General features: G+C 37.4%; 1 protein-coding gene across 7 annotated transcripts in view; it reads right to left on the reverse strand.

The window, feature by feature from the left end:
• The window catches only part of TCF7 (transcription factor 7), a 163102-nt gene that overhangs the window by 7235 nt on the left and 137392 nt on the right, over window positions 1–18475 (reverse strand). For 4 of the 7 annotated variants that reach the window (XM_039337488.1, XM_039337484.1, XM_039337482.1 and 1 more), the window contains 4 exons: window positions 16751–16913; window positions 14786–14893; window positions 6013–6105; window positions 1018–1066 (listed from right to left, as the gene is read on the reverse strand). In XM_039337488.1, the coding sequence (XP_039193422.1) occupies window positions 1018–1066; window positions 6013–6105; window positions 14786–14893; window positions 16751–16913 (413 nt within the window). The remainder of the gene's footprint in view (window positions 1–1017; window positions 1067–6012; window positions 6106–14785; window positions 14894–16750; window positions 16914–18475) is intronic. The other 3 variants (XM_039337487.1, XM_039337485.1, XM_039337486.1) reach the window with 1 other exon arrangement.

Genomic DNA, 18475 nt, shown 5'->3' on the forward strand with positions numbered 1-18475 from the left:
TTTTTAAAAGGGCTCAAGAATCATGTAAAGAGAAATTGACTAATGTTCATTATCCAGAATGAATTTAACATTTAAAATGTGCTTAATATAAATTAAATTTAAGAAATATTTTGGAATTAATCTTTTTCGTTGGCATCTTACCAAGTGTTCTATCTAATGGCAAAATGGATTCATTACATTTTAATATGTGAAAACTAATTTTAAGGAGAAACTAATATTAAAAACATATATGAGAATATGTCTGTTAAGGTTTTTATATCCTTCTTAGAAACCGTTATTACAGTTTTAACAGGCATCATGCCTGTTAACTATTTCTAGTCCCCTAAACTAAGGCCTTTGTGCTGATTGAAAGTTCCTTTATACGTTTTAAAAATAGCAATTAATCTTAATTGATTATAAAGGAAAAGCATACACCATAAAATCTACTTTTCCACAATATAGATAATTAGTTATAAAAACAGGATCTGGCAAGTATTGCCAAGGCAGAATTGTATTTAATCTATTTTAAAATCTATTTTATTTACATGTTTTTTCCTCTTTGAACCCACTCAGTTTCCTGGTAATGTATCGCCCATAGCTTTTTATTTTTTTATTTTTTAAAATATGGAGCCCTTTGGTCTTAAAAAGATTCCTCTTGTATATTTGGTAGTTGCAGCAAAAATGGCTTTTTGGATTGGAAGTCAAATGTTTCATAAATGTTTTAACTTAAGCTTTCCTAATTTTTTATTGAAAAAAAACTGAAACAGCCACAAATGTAAAGAGACTTTAAATTAAATTGATGGGATTAAGTTGATAACGTCAAATTGCGGTTAACATGAATTAGTTACTTTTGGTCTCTTGATATTGTCATCACGGAATAGCAGACAAATATATAATTGTAGATAGTGGCAAAGCTAGAAAGATTAGTGCAGATAGTAAAGCATAGATAGCCCCAATAACCATGGTTACACATCCTGGAAGAAATCTGTTTTGACTAATAACCAGATAATGTGCTAGATTTTACACCAGCAGGTTTACCTGAATTGGAGTCTTGCTGCTTTTCTCTTGTTCGTCTTTTCTTTTTTCCCTGTGATTAAAAAAGGAGGAATAGAAAATAAATCATAAACTGAACAAAACAAGCTAGTTTTGTTTAGAAAAAGAATTTGGTGAAGAACTAATGCAACATAGCTCCCCTCCCGCCAATTGGTTTGCTGCAGTTTTATCACCAAAGATTTTGTTTTTCAAATTCCTTATTTGCTAAAATGAGATGACCCCATTCACCAAATCATCCAAACACAGTATGTTGGATCTTACTGACTATGCTCCAAAGATGCATAATGAAAGCACTTCTCACTTTAAAAATACGATAAAATTTTCCCAAGACTCCAGGGTCACTGTAACAATGAGATGGTCAACAAATAGATTATGGATATGGATATGGATATATATGTATGTATATATAGAGAAATGATAGACATAGATAGACATAGATAGATGACAGATGATGATAGATGATAAATAGAGATAGAGGTAAATGACAGACAGACAGACAGACAGACAGACAGACAGACAGAGTAGGTAGATGTACCGTATATGCCGGCGTATAAGACGACTTCTGCAAGTGTTAAACTCAGCGCCAAAGACGGGTCGTCTTATACGCCGAGTTGTCTTATACGCCGGTAATACTGGTAGTTTCCGGTGTATAAGATGACGTTCTAGGAATGCGGCTCGGCGACAAAGACGGGGGTTGGCTTATACGCCGGGTCGCCTAATACGCTGGCATATACAGTAGTTATCCTTATGGCCCTGATTGTAATACTTGACGTACGTTTTCTACTCCACCAAAAATCACCTATATAATGAACAATGTGAATCTAGACTACCATTGGGAAGCGGTTTTTTAACTAACTATACAGTATTTTAAAGGAGGTGAAGGATGTTTGGTAGCAGCAGCTCCAGGAAAAGAGATCATTGGGTTAATAAAGAATATACCCATACTCATAACATAGAGAGATCTCTGCCACACAGAGGAAAATAATGTGCTAAAAAACTCTCCCTCTTTTCTGTGAAGTCTGGACACTTCTTGTCTAAACCTTTCCACCTTGGTGCCTCAGTTGTCCCTCATAATTACAATTGAGAACCGTATCATGCAGCAACAGATACCAAAGCTTTGCACTACAGGTAGTCCTCGACTTACAAGCACAACTGAACCCCAAATTTATGTTGTTAAGTAAGACATTTGTTAAGTGAGTTTTGCCTCATTTTATGACTTTTCTTGCCACAGTTGTTAAGTGAATCATTGCAGTGGATACGTTAGTAACCCGGCTGTTAAACGAATATGGCTTCTCCATTGGCTTTGCTTGTGAGAAGTGGTGAAAGGTGATCACATGACCTTGGGACACAGCAATATGAAGCAGTTGCCAAGCATCTGAATTTTAATCACATGATCATGGGGATGCTGCAAAGGTTGTAACTTTGAAAAATGGTCATAAGTCACGTTTTTCAGTGCCATTGTAACTTTGAACGGTCACTAAAGGAACTGTTGTAAGTCGCGGACTGCTTGTAGTCCATATCTCTTGATGACACACAATATTCTCTTTATTGGCAGCTCATAGTTGCTAGTAAAGTCATTGTATATTAAGATCATAGCTGGTATTTCAATGAGATCAATTTGAACTTGTCACCTTCATGATTTTTGAAGGATTAACAGACTTCCATTGTCAAATCTGCTAAAGCCTAATGCATAAACTGGCACATTGCACCTGATTTGGGTAGAGAAAAATGCACAACTTTTGAGGTACTCTGAAACTGAACAGTTTTCTTCCAGCAGGGATGGAGAAAAATAGCTGGTATTAAATGCAGAAGATGACTGTGCCTGGCTAACTAAAGGATTGCATTTGCAGGCATGCTGAGGCACTGCTGATTTGCATCAGGTGCACAATTTCTTCCCCAGTGAAACAGAATACTTTTATCTGCTGAAAAAAAGTCTTTTAAAATAATCCAGGAGCAAAATGGGGAAGGTAATGGGATGGAAAGAAATTTGTTTCAGTTTGTAGTCGAGCATAACAAAATAAAATAGTATAATTCAAAATTTAAATATTCAACTTTAGAATCAAAACTATTTCAAATCAGCTTACAAATGAAAACATCTGCCCTATAGCTAGGGCCTGTTTGTGTTTTGATATGTATCATGGTAACATAACTAATGTCTTAATTACATTAACCTCCATTCTCTTGAGTATAAAATCTGTAACCACCAGCAGCTTAAAAGACATACAACACTTGCAGGTTTGGGTTGCCCAGTCCAAAGGATATTTTGCTAAGAACAAGCTCCCACTGAGTATAACTTACTCTGGAGTAAATATGTTTAGCCTTTGTTTAACTGCCAGAGATGCAACTGCAATTTTGGGCAAAACAAAGACTGTTCCATTTTAAGTTCAAACAACATTTAAATATGTTTGTCATTAACTAGACACAAAAAACCCACTTCCCTGATGAAAGCAGGCAAAATCAAACCAGACTGTGTTTTCCCCACACTTCTGCCCATACAGTACTGATTTTGCTTGCATCAGGAGGCCAAGTTACTGCAAAACTTCCAAACCCCACAATTAAAACAAAGTTGGTGGTTGTTGCTAACTGGAAAACTCCCTGCTTATACTGTGACACAAAACTACAGTTCAGCTGTGCAATGGAAACACAATCAAAATACAGACAGACATTCTTAATGCAAATCTTGAATTGGAAAAGCCCTTGTGCTTACAAATCATAAGGCAAGTCAAGGCCTAAAAATGGGGCTTTCTTTGCAACACTGAAAAATTTATACTCTCAGGGAAAGAAGGTGGAAGTATTCCTAGGTGCCATATGTAAAAAGTGTATGGTGGTGGGATGTGGGTGTGTTTCCTTTTAGAGGCCTGAGTCAAACATCCTGGCACATGAAGATGGCAACTATTATCCCACAGGGAGTTTTGATCTGCTCCCTAAGTGCCTTGCAGATTGCATTTCATTCAAATAAAATCTGATCAGACATTTCATTAAAGTTCAGCTGCTACTTCTCTGCCAGTCAGGAGAGAATAGAGAAAAATAGTTCCCATCAATGCATTTTACAAGCATTTTTTTCCCTTTCCCCCTGCATTCCAAATGTTCAACACTGGAGAGTCTACCTAGTAGCATGGATGAGGAGATAGTCAATCCAGGATGTTGGCAGGAAGGACCAGGAGCAGGGAATGCATTAAGGCGAGAAGAAGCCATCTTCCCAAAATCCGAATCTTGCAAATTATACCATTCAAGCCAAAGTTTTTCAGTGGAAAACCAGTGGCAGACCACTTTAAAAAGTATGAAGCTTTGGTGTGTAGTTCTGGACTTATAAAAATTTGAAGATTTCATATGGCAGGAATAGTTAAGAGAGAGTTAAGAGAGGCTAGTGGACCATACCAAGGCTGTCTCATTTCTTTTCAGCACTGTTTTCCTATTCTAGTCCTATCACTAGGTAGCCAATGAAAAATTCAAAACCATGCTTTTAGATGTCAAGAACATTATTTCCACAAGAGGGCATCATCTGTCAGTGAGAGTATAAAAAATACTTTCTCAAAGGAAAAGCACAGAACTAAAACTTGTCATAAAATTTTTACTTTGCTACTGTTCTGTTTATAGGCTGTTTGGATTATAAAAGTGATAACCGTGGTGCTGATGTTTCAGATTTAATGTTATGGTTTTCTGTCTTGTTGAGGCAGCAAGCTATAGAAATTGGCAATTACATACATGAAGGTGGGATAGGAAGAGAAGAAGTTCTGTATAAAAGAAAAGATAATTAAAATGCACCAGCTACCACCATTAGTCATTAATATGTAAATACTGATGTTTGGGATATTCAGCTTACTTGCTCGTATGTATTTCTGGGGTGCCTTGGAGTCAGTGTTGATCTTAGCAACTGCCTAGACAAGGCCCTACAGTTTTCTTGGCAAGATTTCTTGGAAATGGTTTGCAATTGTCTGCCTCCCAGGGCTGAGAGATGGCCAAGGGCACCTAGATAGCTTTTTGCCTAAGGCAGGACTAACACTCATAGCCTCCTGGTTTCTAGGCTTAACCACTAATCAATATCAATGATATACACTGATAATCCCTGCTAGGGACTACAGTTAGGAGTTATCTGTGTTTATCATTCACATTGGTGTAGCCAATATAGAGGTTACTCTTCCTGGTTGTAGGCGTCTTGTAAGCATCCATCCTGTTGCTCTAGAACAGCATGCTAGACTAAATGTTCCTTGATCTGGCCAAGAAGAGAAGTTCTTATGGTATTAAAGATGCAATTGAACCTCAAAGAAACAATCATTTCCTCTTCAGTGTAACAATCCATTACTTACTTGCTGCATTCTGTGCATATTTACGTATGTATCTGCAATAAGGTATTTGCCACTTAGAAAATTGAATATGATTTTTTTTTCTTATTTCTGGGTTTTCACTTCCCGCTTCAATCATGTCCAATGAAATGTAAAACCAATATGAAAAAACTGGTTACAGGTACATTGTTTCTGCTGCCTGATGTCCAACTTATAAACTTACACATTTTCCCTAAGTTACCCTCCCAAGACATATGATGCAGAAGATGTTTTACAGCAATATATTTCTGGACCCGGGGGATTCAAAATGGCGACCTTCTTTTTATATCCTCTCAGAACAATATAGAAAAGGGTATAAATGGAGAAGTAGAGATGTGCTGTGATTCCAGAGTTTTGATTAAACATTATAATTGATATATTAATCTCACAAACAACAAAAGTGCTGGCATGGAGTGTCCACCTACTTCCACTGATACATAAGTTAGCCACCTGACAAATCATACAGTATGTGGCGTATTGATTGTTCCCTCCCAATTAAGAAATTCCACAGCCAATGAGCAATTCTATGGCCATGGAAAAGCTCAGGGCTCCTGGAATTCTGCAGCCAACGCTGGGTTAGGTGGATGCATGAGTGGCAGATGGTTCCAGACTCTCACTGCCATAATGCAGAATGACATTTGCTGCAGAATTCGCTTACCCTTGCCGCAGAAGCTGGCCAGGAAGTGCTGCTGAATTCCAGGGGCCCTGAATTAAACTGTATGTGATCACGGGATGGAGAGCCTGAAGAAGACTGAAGAGCAAGGGGTAAAGGGTTAAAAGAGCAGCTATGGTGAGTAGGGAAAAAAAATAAGCATATGAATACATCAGGAAGTATGCAGGACACCATTACCACAACCCAGGCAAAGACTGAATTCACTATTACTGTTGTTTACTAAAGCAAATCATTTCCCTTTCTGTTGGAAATATATCTTGAAACCATACTTACTTTGAGTAATATAGTAACAAATGAACTTTGAAGGAGCAAGACTCATACTTATTGTCACCGACATTTATTTTATTCAGCATATGAATGCTGAACACGAAGTCTTATTTGGTTAAAGAATAGCAGGTAGAATTAGATAATTGTGAAGATTTTGTTTGTTTTCTTTCATCTGAACCTTTTATTTAATCTAATTTTACTTTGAACATGGAGCCGAAACTAAAGTAGTCCCAGAAAAAGTTTCAAACGCTTTCTTCACAATTTAACTTTGGGCTTAAGATGAAAAGTTACATCTTTGTCAAGTCAGTGGATGAGTTGTACTTTTTTCTTCTTCACTACATGTATTTATTAATGAATATTCTTAAATGGCATTAGCATCTAATATTTATTTAGAAGTCAGTTTTACTAAGTCTGTGCTGAGGTTTGATACCATGTGGATGGGCACAGATCTGAGGTCTAAAATTATGTTCAGTAGATGAGAACATAAAACAATTACTATGAGAGAGTAATTTCTGTTTTCTTAAAACTCAGGATACAGACTGTTTTTGCTTCCCCCCCCCCCAGTGCAGAAAATACTGAAGCCATGTCCTTCTACTGCATAAAGTTGTAAGAGAAAGATCCTTTCTTGTTGCTTCTTGTTACATTCAGATAAATAATATATCTATTGGGTTGTATTTTCCTCCCCCCCCCCAAATATTCTCCTGCCCAATGCTTCTATTGTCCACCACTTTTCAAAATAATAAAATTAACCTGTAAAATGTATTTATTATACTAATGCCTTCCTATTAGTTATTCCTTCCCTTCTTTCCACAAAAAATCCTGATTATTTTGGGGTAATTTAATAATGCTTTGATTTTTTTTAAATGATAGCAATCAGTCAACTTTAAAAATCGACAGAAACATTTTTAATAGAATATGGCAGGTTGTACAAGATTAGTAAGTTAGTTTGCCTGGAGAATCTTGTCGGAGACTCTGACCAATTTACCTCTAAGTCAATTGTACTTGATTTATGTGAGAAGCTAAGGAACAACAAGAAGAAATAAAAACCTTTCTACTTGAGGTGCTTTATGAAGATAACTGGAAGATCAACAAACGAGTTTGCAATTGTGACCTTCAATGTTTGTGGTATTCGTTTTTCTTTCTGAAAACAGTCTGGAATACATTTGCAGCAAAGCTTTGACAAAAAAAGTAATGGAATTGGAGTTCAAATTGCCACCCTTTAAGAAAGAAGCTCTATAGTAAAGAAAAAAGAGAGAGAGAGTGAAAGTGGACAGAGGAAAAAGCACTATCAAATGCACTGGATGAAAGTAAAAACCCAGAGCAAGAAATGAAGATATAGTCTCTGCTAGAAGTCAGAAACAATATTCAGGTCCTTCAAATTCTGACTATGGATGTTCAGAGAGATAAAAATGAATGTGAGATAGAGCATGATGCTCTAAATGATAAATAGGAAGAAACTGCCCAATAGGAAGACAAAGTGTAGTAGTAGTAGTTGGTATTTTAGGACTTCAACAATTGAAACAAACATATGTTGATTGAATCCATCAACTAATGAAGTTTGCCGTTTGCCAGGGAAACGGTTCAAGGAAATGACAGGACATTTTCTAAGAGTTACCACTTTTAATAACCATTATTCCTTCCTGTTGATAGTTGTAAAAATGATGTTGTAAAAAAGAACTATAACTATAACTCTATCATAACATTTCTGACTGAAGAGTGAAAGACATATATGATTCTAAGTCAGCTGGTCATGTTAATAAGCACAGTTGCATTAAGAACATGACTGGCATGGTCAATCCACACATTATTCTGAATCCATACTATAGAGACAGAAGTCTGTCTGCCTGAACCGTGGTGACACAGTGATTAGAATGCAGTACTGCAGGTTAACTCACTGCTCACTCTCAGGATTTTAGCTACAGGCTCAAGGTTGACTCAGCCTTCCATCCTTCTGAGGACCCAGATTGTTGGGGGCAATATACTGACTCTGTAAACCGCTTAGAGAGGGCTGTAAGGGGGTATATAAGTCTAAGTGCCTTGGGTATTGCTAATCTTTCAAAGTGGATGCCCTCTGGAAGAGGTGGATTTGGCTTTTGAAATTTGGCAAATCAGTCAAATTTGGGAAGTTGTCCAAGTTGGTTTCATCTGAAACACCAGATTAAATAAAGTTAAGTTAAAGTGTTTTAGATCATAGAGAAAGACAAATCAACTTCTGTCTTGGTGGAATGTGCTGATAAATAGATATGTATATAAGTTAATTTAACAGTTATTGGCCTTTTCAAAGGTTTTTAAAATGAAGAGCAGGCATGAGAGATTCTGAGTAAAACACTATGCACACAAGTGTGTATTGTTTTGCTTTCCAAACAGCAAGCTCCCTGCTAGCTGTTTGGTCCAAAAGCTGAAAATGCAGTTGAAGCACCTCTTAAATAGATATTTTAATAACAAAGTCAGATAAGGACATAATTTAATAGCCCTTCCCCATATACTACTTATTTATGCTATTTCAAGTTCTCATAGAAGTTTTAAAAAACAATATCCGGCAAATACATAATTGCCCAACTGGAAAATTTCAAGTGAGTGAAGACATTTTTCCAGGGCTCTAGAGTTAGCCTTCCACTCATATGTGAGCAAGCAGAAATCAGTCCCTGCATAAAATCTATGGTCCACCTCAAGATAGTACCTTAATTCTACATATGCAAGTGGTGTTAAACCAACCTTTGGTTAAGCCCATTGGCTTTGTTACTCTTCCCTTCTGAGCAACATTAGCCAGTAAAAAGCCACCTGCCAGCCACAGTCCTGTTATGATTGGCTGATAGCATTGATAGACAATTAGACAAAGATCACCATTAATTCCAGCCAGAGAATAAACATTCTGGATTCATTCCAGCTATCAAATTCATCTAGTAACCATAATTACATGTAAACCTAGGTTCTCCCATCAGTCTGATATATTGCCCACAACACCACTATTGGTCTGTCCTGCAATACTTAACTGACCCTAATAATTTGGACATGACATTAGGAAATTATTTGAGATGTAAAATGGACATTTGCCTGCCTACATTTGCATACTTTTCCTGTGATTGCATTGTATGCCTGTCATACCAAAGCCCAAGGATTGACTTTTCCTCTGAGGAAAAAGTGGATTCTTTAAGCAAATTAGTAAATAGAGAAGTGAGGGAAAATGTAAAGGAAAGATCCCAAAAGAACTGGAGGAAATAATATGCAGAATCCTTCTTTTACATTTAGCCATAAAATCACAGGCCAACGTTATGGAACTTATCTTCTGGGCTTTCCATTTTACTTCTGAGACCTTTAGAGTGTTTGTTGATGCTGATTCATTCAGACAAAATACCAAGGTTCAGTTTCTTTTATAAAATCCTTTCTGGAAGGAATAAATATGTAGGTAAATAAAAAAAGACATCCCTAAACTGACCTTGCCACCAGTTAACTGCATCTATGCAATCCTCTAAGCCAGGTATGTCAAACTCGCGATGTCATGTGACGTCACGCAACATATCTGGCCAGTTTTGCCATTGCCGGCAATGGGGTGGGCATGGCTTCCACGTGACACATTCGGCCCGTGGGCCGGCAGTTTGACACCCCTGTTCTAAGCAGTGCTATGGAAATGTGTCTGTTTTCAGTTTTGTTTTTTTTAAAAAACTCACAGCCTAGTCAACAACTCTGGAATTCGTTATTGGAACTCTTCCAAGAACTATTCAGAGCTGACCATACTTCTGAGGTCAAAGTCATGTGTTGCAATCTGCTGAGGTAAGCATCAGGGAAGGCACCATCAAATTTAAAGAAGCCTGGTGTAGCTTATCTATATCTGAATAGTCTTTTTTTTTTCTTTGTTACATTTCAAGATGAGGTCAAGTGCAGATATATCCAGCTATTTGAATCTTCTTTCTGTTGTCTCTTTTCCATCCATTTTTCACTATTCACAAGATGTACCCAGGTTTCTGAGGAATATTTTTTTTCCTGAAGTGCTCATCCTCAAATGCAATGTAAATTGTTAACCTAGTTCAGGGTAGGCAACCTTGGCTCTTTTATGACTCGTGGACTTCAACTCCCTGAATTCCTGAGCCATGCTGGCTCAGGAATTCGGGGAGTTGAAGTCCATGAGTCATAAAAGAGCCAAGGTTGCCTACCCGTGAACTAGTTCTAGATCTTCTGTAGACCTGCATAAAGAAAAGTACAGTATTCTTATATAACAAGTGCCCTGTTCAGCAATTGTTTGACAGTGCAACAGCACTGAAAAAGTAAATTTACAACTGGCCTTTGAACTTATGACCATTGCAGTGTCCCCGTGATCATATGATCACCAACTGTACACTTTACAGTCAGCTTCTGACAAGTAGAATCAATGGCAGTAAAATCACAAATGGTGTTTGTCTGGTGTCTTGCTTAATGATCGGTTGTGATTCACTTAACAACCATGACATAGTGAAGTCGTAAGTCTGTTATGGTCATGTGATTTCTTGCTTAATAGCTGCATTGCTTAATGATGGTTGCCTGTCCCAGTTGTGATTGTTAACAAAGGACTATCTGCATGAAAGGCTGCAGCAATTTCTCTGAACTAAGAACAGTTTAGATCTAGCAGTATTAAACTGCCTGAATGCAGTTATAATTTTCACACACAAGAGTAATAAGGTAAAGCATGTTGTTGAGAGGGAAAGATCCAACATGTTCATTTATACCAATAATTATAAAGGAAACATCAATTTCTTTGAGATTATTATTTACTTTGAGAACACTGCCAAAGCCTTTCTCCTTTTCTCCACTGTAATTTTCAATGATCTTATTTATGATGGGCACAATCTAATTCAAACTCATGTAAATTTTTTTTAAAAAATATTCTTATTGCCTGTTTGTTTTATAACCAATATTATACTGTCAGCATGAGAAAGAAATAAACTGTTTCTTGATGACAGCAATAAATTAATGAATAAAGAGAAGTTAAAAAAATGAAATTAAACCCTTACACAATTTCAAGGAAAGGGATTATATTGTGTGGAGATCCACCTTAAAGCAATTGTTTATTCCCCCCCCCCCAAGAACTAAGTATCTTAGTCAGGCTTAACTCCAAAAAAGGATCTAGCTTTTATTGTCACTTACATAGTTTAAATATTCTCGGGGCAATCCTATCAGGAGAAATTTAGCATTTTCATGTCCAATCCCATTTAGCACTGAATAATATCTTTTTCTCTGTCCTTCAGATAGTCTTCAAATGCCCCTTTTCTCTTTTTCAACAGTCTGGTGTCCTTGCAACATTCCATGGCTGTCTACTTACCAAGGAGCATAGATGGGCATAGAATGTTGCAAGGACACAGACAGTTGAAAAAGTGAAAAAGGGCATTGGAAGAATATTGGAAAGACAGTAAAGAAGAGGCACTAAAGCTAGTATATCATGAAGGCTTACTAAATACCAAAGACACCAAACTGGCCTACAAGAAAAACCAAATGAAAAATAGAAGAGAGACACAGCAAGGTAAAGTATTACATGGCCAGGACACAAAAATAGTAGCAGGCAAAGCAGATAACAACATGGCTAAGAGCAGGAAAGTTGACGAAAGAGACACGGGGTCTAATTCTGGCTGTATAAGACCTCACTTTAAGAACAAATGCATGTAAAGCCAGAATTGAGAAGACAGAAATAGAGAACAAATGCTGTCTCTGCAAAGAAGCTGAAGAAACAGTGGACCATCTAATTGACTGCTTCAAGAAGATTGCGTACACTGACCAGAAACAATGACATGACAAAGTAGCAACAATGGTGCATTGGAATATCTGCAAAAAATACCACTTGGCTGCAAAGAAGAACAGATGGGACAACAAAACAGGCAAATTAATAGAAAATGAAGAAGCTAAAGTGCCCTGGAACTTAAGAATTTAAATAGACAAGCATCTGTCACACAACACTCCAGACTAAACAATTGATAGGAAAGACAAAAAAAAAAAAAAGGCTGGATAGTATACTACTACTACTACTACTACTACTACTACTACTACTACTACTACTACTACTAATAATAATAATATAACACCTGGAAGCAGAGAATAGAAGAGAAAGAACTAGAGAAAAATCACAAAGATCTGCAAAAAGAAGTTGCAAGGCTGTGGCAAATGAAAGCAAAGATAGTACCAATAATAATAGGCACCTCAGGCCCAATTCCCAAATATCTGAAACATCACTTGAACACCATCAGCACTGACAAAGTTACCATCAGTAAATTGCAAAGGACAGCTTTACTTGGAAGAGCTTAAAGATATTGTTACAAGTTGTAACAATACCTTTAATGTTGTTAAACAAGAACATCTGCCTATCCCAGGTCCTTGAGAAGGACTCAATAGGTGGACAAAAATGCCAAATCCAGCCTAATTGTGTGACCAGCTATAACGATACAATTTATTTTGATTGTTTATAAAGACACATTTCCAAAACATTTTGGAATGGAATGTTTTAGGTGTGAAATAGGGGGCTTCAAGGATTTCAGATTCTTTCTAATCTGAAAATGGGCTACGGATAATTGAGATCACTTTTGGGGACAGCCCATTTCAAGGTTGGATACTTCCTGAATACTTGGAATGTCATATGGTGAACTTAGCAGCGTTTGGAAAAAGATAACCTGTTTTGAGATTGGAACATTTGATAGCAGAATGTTTTGTGGCCCCCTACTCATAAAGCATCATGCTCAACAACAACAAAAAAGGACAGAGAAAAGATGGAGAATGGAAAAGAAAAAAAAGTAGAAATCAAAGGTCAGGGAAAGAAATGCATTTTTGAGCACTGGGTATACCAAGGTAAGGATGGGGAGATGCAGATTTTGATAGAACCATGAATTATGGGCAGAGGCATAAAATATAAAATAAAGTAAGTGGAAGTCAATGCAAAGGATAAAATAAAGTTCTTAACGAGTAGAAGTTACAAGGTGGCAAATGGAGAAGATAAATGAGTAGTCAAAATCTGAAGGTTTTTTAAAAGTATATAGATTAATTAAAGAAGAAAGTTCAGGGAAAGGAATATATACTATAAAACAAATAACATATAGAAAATAAAGCCGTGTTGGTAAAAAAAGTAAGTAAGAAGAGTAAAAAAAAAAAAAAGAGGATAGAGACAGAATGAAAGAAGTAAATGCCAAGGGGAAGGCAAGAATCAAGGAGGGTAAGGAGAAAGTAAATATCAATTTTTTGATCAATATTCAAAAGTTGGAAATAGCAACTTGTATAAATATGAGAAAGAAAAGCATCTTTATGTTTTATTTTGTCTGAGGATAGAATGGAGGATATAAAAATGAAACAAAATGAAGGATGTGTAGAGATGGAGTAATAGCTCTGCCTTAGATAATCTGAGGTACCCAGTCAGAAATAATTACAACCAATGTCAAAATGCTGTATAAAAAAGAGGACAGTTATGCTAAGGAATGCAAAAAGTATGCAAAGAAAACAATGCTTACAGGTCTGCTATTTCGAAGAGAAAACAAATATTGAAAGTTGAAATTAAGAGATCCCAGCAGGAATCAGGTTAAGAGAATAGGCCCCAAATATCGCTCTGAGAAAATGAAGGGGGAGGAAAGAGGAAGATAAGGTTCAGCAACTGTCACATATATTGGCAAAATAAATAAACAGCAAACCAAAATAAGGAAAGAAAACAAAGTGTGCAAAATAGAAACCTATGAAAAAGCATAGATACTGTATATAAACCCCCCAACTGTAAACCACTCAACATATTTTAGAATACCTCTTTTCCAATATGTCAGTCTGTCAGCCAAACAGAGCAATCGTGGACGAACACAACCGTCCATTCTTGTGGCATCTTTCTGAGTTGTACTGAAGTCAATGTTATAAGATCCTGCTGAAACCAATGGCTGAAGGGCAGAGTTTAATCTACTCTCAGTGTTCTGTCGTATAATAACCTATTGAATTCACATCCTAAACTCAGTGGAAGAACCTTTTCTCATGCTCCCAGTACCTGGATAGTGGTGCCATTAATTCTTGAGCACACATTTTGTTGTCAATTCTTTTCTTCCCTCCTAATCCCCCTCCGCTCCCTGCAAAGGATCTATTTGAAACTAGAAGCTTGTGTATGTGTGAATTATGACTTGTAATATATTGTGAGAAAGTGATGGCATGGCAGCAGAAAAGGTAATCCCATCGAACCTAGAAAAGTTCTTTTCAATGTTAACGCTCATAATGTTTTCAGAGTAAAATGCAAAATAAAATACTCTTGCCATCAATATTGGATGACCTTCTTCTACCACCTCTACCAGTTGCATGTGACCTTTACTGCACATGATTCAGATAACTCTAAAGCTTTGGAAACCAACCTTCAGCCTAGTCTCCCACTGGGTTGACATCACCTGCAAGCTACTAAGACAGATAAGTGAAAGCCATTAGTGGCAAAGATAAGAAAGCCTGAAGTTATTTAGCAAGCAAAAGTAGCTAGTGTGCTACACAAACTCTGCCACCACCACAGATCCCAAATACTCACATAGTTATCTCTTGCAGACCAGCCAGGATAGAGTTGCATGTGAAGCTGCCTTTCCTTGCGGGCCAGTTCATAATACTTGGCTTGCTCCTCCCGTGACAATGCGTGCCACTGAAAAGGAACCATAGAAAACCATGAACTCCTAAGAAGCTTACATGGTCTCACAGCTTGATCAGAAAAGAGTCCTGTTGCCTTCCAGGTATCGGTAGACTACAGCTCCCATCAGCAGCAACCAGCCACATTCTTAAGCAAGATCTAAAATATTTCTAGAAATCTTAATTCTCTTAACATCTAATTCATTGCATAAATGCAAGTTGGGCAGAAGGAAGGTCAACATATTAATAAAGATTCAGCCCTTAATTTTACACATGGTGTTTGGAAACAATCTGTTGCATACATCGGATCTTGGTAAACACATGAAAGAAGAATATTCCACATAACAGAGCAGAATGAGGAATTTGTGACCTTGCAGATGCTGCTGAACTACAACTTCTAGACATTTGTTTATCAATTATATCGATTTACATAGCTGCACCTTACAGCTGCAAATCTGAAGAATGGCCAGTAGGAAAGATTCTGGGAACTGCATTTCAGCAAAAACAATTACAGTTCCAACTTTTGTGATAAGGCAGGGGTTCTCAACCTTGGCAACTTTAAGACTTGTGGACTTCAATTATTCTGGGAATTGAAGTCCACAAGTCTTAAAGTTGCCAAGGTTGAGGACCCCTGTGATAAGGTAATGCTCCATTTCCACCTTCCCCTGTGATAAGGTAATGCTCCATTTCCACCTTCCACCTAGATGTTTTCTGTACCAGAACATTTAAAAAAAGATGCAGAAATAGCAATTTTATTTTAGAATTTCTTGGGTTTCTCAAATCCCCAATTCACTAATTACTAATACAATCACTGTACTCATGCCTGTACTTATCAGTTTTTATGGAAACTGAGCTTCTGTGTGCGGGAAGCAATAGCAAAAGTTTATTAAATAAATATAATTCAATCTCTTATTCTATAAATAAATGGAATCCTTGCACATTGTTCAAAAAACCCCAAATTTGGGAATAGAAGATTCTGACCGAATTCACCAACACATTGTTTTGACTTTTTTTTAATGCAATAAACAAAAATATATAGTAAAAATAGTTTTTACTATTTAGAATCAAGATCAGAATTTGGGATAAAATTGGAAGTTATGTACCTAACAAGTTTATGCCCAGATGAGAAAAAGTAAATTACATGATTTCTAAAAAAAGGAAATTACAGAGATCGTTTGTCTTTGAAATCCAAAATGAAAAAGCTTCCTCAGCTATAATAAATCAGTTGAGCAGCCTTTGGGAGGTCATTTCTCACGTTACATCCCCTCTCCAAAATGATGATAGTGGGCACTTACCTTACAGTCTTGTGTGGATCTGTACTTTTGGAGGGAAAAATATTTTAGATGTGAAAAGTGATCTACAAATAATCAATCTGAGTTTTCCTGACATGTTTTGAAAGTCCCAGATAACGAAAAGTATTCGTAATCTGCTAATGCAGGGACTTATATGCCATCTTCCTAAAACAAATTGGAAAAATGGGGGGGGGGTTTGTTGTATTTTCTTAAACTGTCTTTTCTGCAGCAGTGCAGAAGTTGTATTATACATTTTCAAAGCTCATCCAAGTGCACTAAAACAGATGCAGGTCTAACTATGGAGAAGGTGCAGCAAAACCATGGAGATCTCAGCTCTGGAAAAGTGCATTGGTATACTGCGAATTGGACATCATTTTACAGACAGACTACTCATCTATACAGGAGAATAATTTTCAAAGCCTTTCTCCAGCCTCTTTCTCAATCCATTCTCAATCTTGGCTAAAAATAAAAGTTTACCACTAAAATCCAAAACTTCTGAAAAACCAAACAACTCATTCCTCATGACCCTTTCCTAAAGCCTATATATTAACCAAAACAAGACAAATCACTTGTGCTCTTACCCGTCTTCCTAAAATTTGGTTGATCGCGGCGCTTTCCTTCAAGGTGCATTCAGCAATGACCTTTGCCCGCATTTCTTTCATGTACAACATAAAAGCATTCAAAGGCTTCTTGATGGTAGGCTTTTTAGCTTCCTTTTCTCTCTTTGGTTCTGATTGTGATTTCCTTATACGAAAGAGAAATGAAACCATTGATAATACAGGGTCTTACCTCAGTACTTCAGTCTCTTAGAAAACAATTAAAAAAACCAAGGACTTGTCAACTGAGTAGTAAAACTGATGAACCAAAGATTATAGGTTGAAAGAGAAAAATATCTTTTCTAATGGTAGCCAACTCCAAGGCGTTATCACTGGAGATATAATTTTGGTCTCTATGATCCAAAATATCCTTTTCATCCAGTTCAGTTAATTTGGTCTGTTACTCTGATATATGAAATATCCATGTAGGAACCATCATGTTTATTACTTTGCCTGGTAGGACTGAAGATGTTCTTTTTGAACTGCTACAACAGATGTGTGCCTGACAAAGATTATGTCTGATGAATAACAAACAGAGTGCAGTCTTCCAATCTGTAACTCTGAAAATGAGGCTTGTGGACACTGGCTTTGCAAATGAGAAGCAGCAGCTGCTCTTCCAAGAGATGGAACATAGTAGGGAGCATGCAAGGTTCACCTAGATTCCAGATTTGTCCTATCTGAGGAAGTCCCCCTTGGAGAATGATAACCTGTTTTTGTGAAGTGAGGGTGGCTGAGGTCAGGAAGCAGTGCATTTCTATCATGGCTGCCTTCTTCTGTGACAGCCTTCCAGAGATTGAACTGTTCTGGAGAGCCTTCATGGACTAACTCTTTATTCTCACTACTTGGATATTTTTATTGTTGTTGTTATTGTTGTTATTTGTAGATAGTCCTTGAGTTACAATGGTAATTGGGGTAGAATGTGACTGCATCATTTAGTGCAGCAATCCCAGCAGTCCCCAATGTCACTATTAACTGAACCCCACCAGTTGTTAGGTGAGGACACAACCAATCCAAGCCACTCCTGAGCCTCAGTTAAGTAAGAGACTGCCTCCTCTTTAACTCCCCACCACCACTCAATCTCACTCCCCCATCTTTGCCTTTAGAATGCCATCTTGCATTCTGCCACCTCTGTCAGTCTTGCCACCCTGCACTCATTGGCCAGGCTGCTCTCAGCTGACCTTTGCCACCTTCCTCCTGCTGCTAGCTAGTTGCACCCAGCCTGGCTCTTCGCAAGGTAGCCACTGACAATGGCTAGCCTTCTTCCTGAGGCCACTTGTGCCGCTCTCCAAATAACATGCACGGTTCCCATGATGTTTTAAAAGGCTTTTATGGCCATCTAAAATTCATGAGAATAGCACTTAGCAATAGCACTTAGACTTATATGCCGCTTTATAGTGCTTTACAGCCCTCTCTAAGCGGTTTATAGAGTTGCATATTGCCCCCAATAATCTGGGTCCTCATTTTACCGACCTCGGGAGGATGGAAGGCTGAGTCAACCTTGAGCCCATCAGGATCAAACTGCTGGCAATGAGAAGCGAGTTAGCCTGCAGTGCTGCCTTTTAACCACTGCACCACCATGCCTCTTCTCCAAATCACTTACACTGTTCTTGTGATGCTTCAGAAAGCCTTTGGAAAGCTTCTGAGAGGTTCTGAAGCATCAGAATTTGATGCTTGCCCTATTTGAAAGATAATGCAAGCAAACTCTGGAAG

The sequence above is a fragment of the Crotalus tigris genome, unplaced genomic scaffold, assembly GCF_016545835.1.
Source record: "Crotalus tigris isolate CLP2741 ecotype Arizona unplaced genomic scaffold, ASM1654583v1 scf7180000017680.1116333, whole genome shotgun sequence".
Lineage (NCBI taxonomy): Eukaryota > Metazoa > Chordata > Lepidosauria > Squamata > Viperidae > Crotalus > Crotalus tigris.